Here is a 7,921-nt window from a genome sequence, read left to right as displayed (position 1 = left end):
CGCCCCCCACCCCCCACCCCCGTCTCCGCCGTGTGCACGGGGGCCGGGCCCGCAGCCCGCAGCCCGCAGCCCGCAGCCCGCAGCCCGGGAGGTCGCCGAGGGGGCGGGGGCAGGGCCGGGCCGGGCCGGGCGCCGGCGGCGCGCGGGGGAAGCCGAGTCCCAGCCCGGGCCACCCTGTTGAATCCCCGCTGCAAACTTCTGCCGCCGCGGGGCCGCGCCGGGGCCGCCCGGGGAGGGGGCGGGGGCGGGGCCGGGGCCGGGGCCGGGGGGGCGGGGGCCGCGCCGGGGCTGCGGGGCTGCGGGTGCGGGGCTGCGGGTGCGGGGCTGCGGGTGCGGGGCTGCGGCGGGGCGCGCGGCCGCTACTCACCCGGAGGGTTCACGGCCGCCGGGGCTGCCATCTTGCCGGGAGCCGGGAGCCGGGAGCCGGGAGCCGGCGCGGCGCCGGGAGCCGGGCGGGGCGGAGGGCGGCGCGGAGCCGGGCCCCGGAGGGCGGGCGGGCCCAGGCGCCGCCGCCGCCGCCACACAAAGGCCGGCGCGGGCGGGCGCTGCCTCCGCTCCCGCCGCCCCGCCCCGCCCCCGCCTCCCGGGCCGGCCTTTGTCGCGCGGCGGGGGGCGCGGGCCGCTGCTCCCCGCCGCCGGCAGCACCGCGAGACTTGCGGGCCGCGGGACCCCCGGGGCGGGGGGCGGGGCTGGGAGGGCGCGGGGGGGGCGGGGCGGGGGGCGCGCGGGGGGGGCGGGGCGGGGCGCGGCGGGGCGGGAGCAGCCCATTAGGATGCGGAGCGAAGCGGCCCTCGGAGGCGCGGCGGACAAAGGCGCCCAGTGCGGCTCCCTTGGCCCGCGGGGGCCGCGCCGCCTGGCTCCGGGGCCGGGCCGGGCCGGGCCGGGCGAGCCCCAGCTCTGCGCTCCTCCGGGCGCGGGGACCGGCTCGGGCACCAGCCGAGGCGGCCGCGGGAGCCGCACGGACGCAGCCCAGCCGGGCGCCGAGCAGGTCTCCGAGTGTCCGCCCGCACGCGCCGCTGAGGGAAGGCTGCGCGGAGCCCGGAGGGGCCTCAGTTTCCCTAAAAGCCCATACATAGCTCTTAGGAAGAAAACCCACCGAGGCGGTGCGGTAGGTGCAAAGCCCGGTGGAGGAAGCACTGCAAACCCCCGGTGACACGGCCCCCCTTGTCCAAATGTAGACGCTATTTGCAAAAATACCAGCCTGTCTGAAATCCTTCCAAAGAAGCATTGGGGGTTCATGGGGGGCGCGGGGGTAGAAAAACAGAGCTCAGGATGTATTTCCAAATAGGCATTGTCTTTGGGGAGTACTTGCACTATTGATCTGATTAATAGGCGCTTAATGATATCCATTTGGTTATCGACGGGGCGGACGTTGAGTGCGTGCTGTGTGCCAGCTAGCTGCGGGCTGCACCAGGGACAGAGGGCCGCTAGGGCTCTGTCCTCCCCCCCCCCCCGCCCGGGGCTTCTGGCCTGGGGGTGGGGGCGAGAGGTGTCCAAGGAGATATGTGCACCCAGGACACACACAGCTGCCCGGTGGGGAGGGGTGGCTGCTGAATGAAAGCTGGCAGAGAGACCCTGGAGTGATCAGGGAAAATGAAAAGCAGGCTTTGAAGAAATGAGCAGGATGTGGAGAGGTGGACGGAGAAGACCTTTCAAGCGAAGACTCACGCCTTTGGGCACCTGGCGCCACGATAGGCCAGGCTCTGGGAGATCATGAGAGAGAGCAACCCCTGTGTCAGCTGGGCACCCCCAGCATCCTCGTATCAAGCAGAATGTCCCCAATTCTCCCAACATCCGGCCAAATGAGAACCCAGCCTCTTTTCTGCATACAAGAGGCAACACACTCAAATACCCACAGGCACTTGATACACATATATACTTGACTGAAGATTTCTTAAGGAAAGTGCAAGAGGAGGTTCACCTTGTTCATGCCACATCAAACAAGCTAAAAATCCATCCTAGATGTTCCCTTTTTGGCCCTGCTCCCCACCGGACAATCTCCATACAGGAGAGCCAGTATCACACACCCCCACTCCACCCAAGCTCTGCACCTTCCCACTCTCCACACCCCTTGGAAGTCAGCATGTTCTCCTTGGGGTTTCTCTATCAGCCCTGACATGTGGCTCCCTTGGATACTGTCTGCAAGCAAATATATTTGTAATGTTCACCCCCCCAAAAAAAGAAAAGAAAACTGGGCTGAACATAATGTATCATCACATACACACACATATAACATGGACCTACATATTTCTTCTCGACAAGATTAACTTTCTTGCTGTACTGAGCGCTCCTGCCCATTTTCTAAATGATACTCTGCTGATACCTTTAATCATTCTGTGTGTGTCTGTTGCCATAAAAGACAGCACGTGGCCAGATGCTAGAGGCTGGGATGCTTCCACCATCGGCTTCAAGTCTGTGGTGCTGTGGTTTTCAGTGGGTAAGAACATGTGTGAATTTAATTTCACCTTCTCCCTGAGTCCCTGAACCTCTGAGGTGGTTGGTTTTTGCCCCTCCCATCCGAGTCCAGCCCCCAGAGTTTGCAGATTAGGGAACCAAGGAGGCCCCAGGCCCCGGGGTAGAGGATCCCAAGGTCACACAGCTCTGCAGCCTGGCAGGACTTGGAATAGGATCACCCACAGTGCTGAGATTTCATGACTCGGGGGAGATGTTGTGAAAGGTAGAGAAATAGGTCTCTCTCTCTCTCTCTCTCTCTCTCTCTCTCTCTCTCCTCTCTCACTAAATAGGTAAATACCCAGAAACATCGATTGTGCTGGAGAGCCCCCACTCTTAAGTAAACAGTCTGAAATGGAGCGGTTAGTCATTGCTGGATACTGAGTGGCGTATACTGAGTGGCGTTTACACAATGCAGTGGTCTCGTGCTAATTATGAGAGCTAGTAGACTGTGACCACTTAACAGGCTCAGGAATCCCGCTCAACCTTTAAACAACCTAGAACTCTTTTAAATTCCAAAGGAGGCTGCTGAATGGAAAGCTGAGATTTGCATTTTTTTTTTTTTTAAAGGAACGGAGGCAGAGGCGCTGGGCCCACAGAATGGAGAGTCCTGCTCCCAGAAACGGCCTGGGCCAGCAGCCACGGAGCTGGTGACTCCCCGGGGGAAGTGGCCGGTCACCTGGCCCCACTTGTCACATCCCTGGGAGTTCAGCCACCAGAGACAAGACTCCCATTGTAGGATGTGTGACAACCCCGGATTTTTCTCTTCTCTTCACTTTCAAGATGGCAAGAGGCCGGGAATGAAAGCAGGGCCTTCGACAGACAGAAAAAGACTGTGGAGGGGCAGGTAGATGAGCTGCGGATCTGCAGACGGGGGGTGTTTCTTCCCCGCCCCACTCTGCCCAGCCCCTTTCTCCCTCCCTCACCCCTCTGTTCTTCTCAGCTTCTAGCTCTTTACTGGGCAGGAAGGCCTGTGGGGCTGTTGTTTTGTCCTACACAGGCCCTGACTACCCAGAAGCCCTGTGTGTAAGCAGCCCCCCCACCAGCAGGTCTCCCCTTTACTCTCAGAGGCAGGGACTCAGCCCAGAGCCCAATGGGACCCTCAGGTTACAGAGATAGAGTGTGGCCTTTGAAGCAGAGAGTGTGGCACAGGTGTTCTCTGTCTCAAATGTACCCTGCTATGCCCCTGAAGCTTTGTGAAGCCTCTCATGCCTCAGTTTCTCCACCTGTATGGCAGGTGACTTAGAACCTCCGTGTTGAATGCTAATGATAATGGACTCAAACGTGGTGATGTACGTGCTTTACAGACTTGAGAGGTTTCACAAGCCTGCTATGATAGCCCGGCAGAGAAGAAGGGACGTGTGGCAGGACCCCCACCGGAGAGAGGGGAGGGCCGGGCAGAGAGGGAGGTAGAGAGAGAGAGAGAGAGAGAGAGAGATGGGAAGGGGCAGCACCCTCATTCTGCCCTGTGGAGAGTAGGGAGAGGAAGAAGGGGAGGGAACAGGCTGTCAGCCGCATGTATTCTGACTTCCATCTTCAGGCCCTCCTCAGACAAGCTGATGGAAAAGCCAACCGCAGAGGGCTTTCCCCGACCTGGAAGCCCAGAGAGGTATACCACACGGGATGGTCCTGCAGGGATTGGGGGATGCAGATGTGCTGCTCTTGCCCCGCTGGGCCTCCTCCACCTGCTGTGCTGGGGACCCTTACCTTCCCACAGGTGAGGGGACCTGAAAAAACTGAGTCTGGGCTCCTGGCTCCTGGGTGAGGGGGATGAGCAGGCCTCAGGGAGCAGGGTTCAACAAACAAAGCTCCACACCAGGGCCGCAGATCACAGCCATCACCCAGGCCTCCTAAAGATGCCTTCAAGTTCACCAGCCAGGGGAGCACCCGAGCCCCTCGGAACAGAGGTGAGTGAGAATCCTAGGGCCCCTGCTCCCCACCAGGCCCTCCACCACCACCCAGGCACCACCCTGGGAGGGGAGGCAGCAGGATAAGGACCTCAGGATGACTGTGCATTCCATCTGACAGAGACCACCATCTCCAGAAAGACATCAGTGCTCAAGAGTAGAGTTTAGTTGGTTCAAAGGAGTCTGGGATGAGTAGGTTCCTGCCCCTGCCACTAGTACAAAGGAACGGTCCAAAGTCAGAACATAACAGACACACACATCTATGGTGAAAATGCCCCATCTGTGAACTCTCAGGGATCAAAACCAAGTAGCAAGGTGTGAAAAGAATGCTAGAAATTCAAGAAGAAATGGACAAAAATCTACAGGGCAGTGAAGTCTTTAGCTAAGCTCTTCCAGCATTTGATAGATCGAATACACAACAACTAATGATTGGTGTGACACGTGCCGATTTGAGGCTTCTGGTTTATTCTTAGCCAGACTGTAGCATCACGGGGTCTGTTCCACTTGACCTAGAACATGTCCTCCCTGCCCCCAGGGGGAAAGCACACAGCTGGGATCTGGTGGGTTTAGAGACGATATTGGACCATAATTCGACAGGCATGATCTTCCTCCCCAGAGATGTCCGTCCTGGGGGAGCTGCATTCAGGCCAAAAGAGCCCAGTGTCTTACAGCCCAGGCTTCTTCAGGCGCTGGGGCAGCACGTGCTTGCCACCATCTCTGTGAGGTTCTTGGGCTTTCTCAGTTGTGGCGGCATCCTGGTGATCTTTCCTACTGCACGGAGCAGAATAAACTCTACAGTACTCTCAGGGGAAGGCCTCAGAAGCCAGACATCCCATGTGCCAACACTCCACTTACCTGCCCTTTGGCTTAGACTCTCTGTGCTTCAGTTTCCTCGTCTATGAAATAGGGATAAAACAGTACTTACACCATATGGGTTTTGTGAGAACTCCGTGAGCTAACATTTGTAAAACGCTTAGAACAGGGGCGCCTGGGTGGTTCAGTTGGTTCAGCATCTGCCTTTGGTTCAGGTCATGATCCTGGGATCCTGGGATTGAGCCCCACATCTGGCTCCCTGCTCACCGGGGAGTCTGCTTTTCCTTTTCTCTTTGCTGCTGCTCCCCTGCTTGTGCTCTCTCTTTCTCTGAGTCAGAGATAAATAAATAAATTCTTTTAAAATTTTTTTTAAAATTTTTTTTAAATTTCTTTAAAAAAATTTTTTTTGAACATGATGTCACATGTGGTTGGCAAAATGTATTTGTTGATATTATGATTATTATCCAAGAGTTAGGTTCAGTAGCCAAGGATGAAATGGGGTGAATTTGGGGAGGGGGAGGAGAAATTCAAAACCATAGCAAGTGACAATTTGGAAAATAGTGTAAAGATGACTGTACATCAAAAGCTAACCCCAGAGAAAAATTCACAGCTGCAAATATTTGATTATTAAACAGGAATAAATGAAAATGAGTGAACTCCATTCAGGTTAAAACGGTGGAGTCTGTCAGTAAGGACTTGCTGCTTTGTACATGAGAGCTCCCCAACTCAAACTGGTGCCAATGGAAGAATCCAGAGAAAGGTTGAACGACCCAGACGTAACCAGTTGTTACACTTCAGGAAAACTGGAACCGTGCATCTGATCATCACCAGGACTCATTGTGCATATTTTCTCTCTCTCCTTACCACTCCCATGTCCTCCACGTGGGAATGACCTAGCTCCTGACATGTAGAGTCAGCACAATCTCTGGTTCCCACAAACGGAGAGGGGCTCCAACTCTTCCTCCATTATGAAGTTGAAGGCTGGGGCCACCGTGGCTTAGATGCCCACCCCTGGATCAACCACATCTAGGGGGCAGGTGACCATGACCATCCTGGCGGAATCCTGTGGCTTGAAAGAACAGGGATGCTATCCCCAGAAAAGGACACAAGGCCCTTTCCACAGATGGCACTACAACGTGGGGAAAAATGATCTGAGATAAATGCAGAGACTGATTTTGTAAGAAGTCAGAAACGTTTATAAGAAGGAAAAAAGAAGGATCCAGTGCTGTAACCCAGTGGGAAAATGAGGCCTTTGAAGAAGAGACTCATGTAATGTTTGAGAAGATAGCAAAATACATCGGGGAGAATCTTCAGCCACTGGTCGACAGGCCAGACAGCACCTACTGTTTCAGGCTGCACAACAACCAGGTGTACTACGTGAGTGAGAAGATCCTAAAGTTGGCCGCCAACATCTCTGGGGACAAGCTGGTGTCGCTGGGGACCTGCTTTGGAAAATTCACTAAGAGTCACAGATTCCGATTACATGTCACAGTGCTGGATTACCTTGCACCCTATGCCAAGTATAAAATGTGAATAAAGCCTGGAGCAGAGCAGTCTTTCCTGTATGGGAACCATATGTTGAAATCTGGACTGAGTCGAATCACTGAAAATACTTGTCAGGGAGTGATGGTGTACTCCATGGCAGACGTCCCTTTGGGTTTTGGGGTGGCAGCAAAGTCTACACAAGACTGCAGTAAAGTAGACCCCATGGCAACTGTGGCATTTCATCAAGCAGACATTGGGGAATATCTGCCAATGAAGAGACATTGACTTAAAACTAAATCATCGCGAGGACTTACGGCTGTGTGGAAGGGCCTGGCTTTGTTTCCTGTGTCTGTGTAGGCTCCATCATCATGTTGAATTTTGTCAACACTGTGACTTCTTTAGGGACTTCTTAGTTTAATATTCTCACTATTAACAGACAAATGCAGGTTGGATTCTTATGCGGAAATGGCTCAAAAATGGTGTTTCAGATCTTTGTGTTTGTGACTAAAAAGAATACTGTGTTTTATATTTAAATCGGAGGGCTTCTTGTTTTGAGTAACGGGTTCTAAGTCATTCGAACTGAGGACAAGAATAGCTAGCTTATTGTTATCTGTGATAACACTATTTTCCAAACTCATGATAAGACACAATAGATTTTCTTCATTATTTTTTAATACCATGAAAGTTAGATATCGCCGTATTAGAACGGTAGGTCACATGTGAGATTTTACAAATGAAATTTAGATAAAATAATATTGATTTTTTTTCTGCTAATTTTCTATATAGTAGATGCTGTGTGGTATACAAGAAAACCTTGGATTCAAACCCCAGTTCTGACACTTATCAGCTGTATGACTTTGGAGGCATCATTAAACTTTAATAAGCTTATTTTTTTCTTCTGCTTCCAAAAACAGCTTTAACCATCTACCTAAGAATGGTTTTTAGAATTAGAAATCATGTTTGTAAAGCACTTAGTCCAGTGCCTGTCTCATGTTAGGTGTTAAATGGAAAGAATTCTTTTTATATTGCACATACTGGGTATTTCTATTACTAGGGATAGGATCTCATGAGTATAATTTGAGTCTATATCTTGGTTCTTATTCTTTTTCTTAGATGGTATGGTCCCAGGCTAATGTTATTTTCATCACCTTGATTTCTTAAAAGGTGATTTCCCTTACAAACCTTTACTTACCTGACTGGACTAGACAGAGAGTGCTAATCAGACACTGAAATAATTCAGCTCCCTCTATCCTTGCCCACTCCTG

The 7,921-nt window shown here is 53.4% G+C and overlaps 2 protein-coding genes and 1 pseudogene across 3 annotated transcripts in view; 2 read left to right on the top strand and 1 right to left on the bottom strand.

Moving 5' to 3' along the window:
- The window catches only part of ARNT2 (aryl hydrocarbon receptor nuclear translocator 2), a 153,863-nt gene extending 153,356 nt beyond the window's left edge, over positions 1-507 (bottom strand). Inside the window, exon 1 of the mRNA XM_055326401.1 lies at positions 368-507. Within this exon, the coding sequence (XP_055182376.1) occupies positions 368-398 (31 nt within the window). The 5' untranslated portion in view covers positions 399-507. The remainder of the gene's footprint in view (positions 1-367) is intronic.
- A 519-nt stretch (positions 508-1,026) lies between these two features.
- On the top strand, positions 1,027-6,358 carry LOC129510320 (uncharacterized). 2 transcript variants are annotated; one of them, XM_055326400.1, is made up of 5 exons: positions 1,027-2,437; positions 3,022-3,298; positions 3,992-4,168; positions 4,271-4,358; positions 5,807-6,358. In XM_055326400.1, exons 1-5 carry the CDS (start codon positions 1,963-1,965, stop codon positions 5,810-5,812), a joined length of 1,023 nt encoding a protein of 340 aa, XP_055182375.1. In that variant the 5' UTR covers positions 1,027-1,962; the 3' UTR covers positions 5,813-6,358. The 2 variants fall into 2 exon arrangements, with proteins under 2 accessions (XP_055182375.1, XP_055182374.1); XM_055326399.1 differs by lacking the exon at positions 5,807-6,358 and having other exon boundaries at positions 4,271-4,631.
- LOC129510197 (60S ribosome subunit biogenesis protein NIP7 homolog) lies at positions 5,912-6,946 on the top strand (annotated as a pseudogene).
- The last annotated feature ends 975 nt before the right edge of the window (positions 6,947-7,921 follow it).

This window comes from Nyctereutes procyonoides, unplaced genomic scaffold (assembly GCF_905146905.1).
Source record: "Nyctereutes procyonoides isolate TBG_1078 unplaced genomic scaffold, NYPRO_anot_genome, whole genome shotgun sequence".
Classification (NCBI taxonomy): Eukaryota; Metazoa; Chordata; class Mammalia; order Carnivora; family Canidae; genus Nyctereutes; species Nyctereutes procyonoides.
Note: the sequence above shows the minus strand (reverse complement) of the source record. Positions and strands in the feature narration are given on the sequence as shown.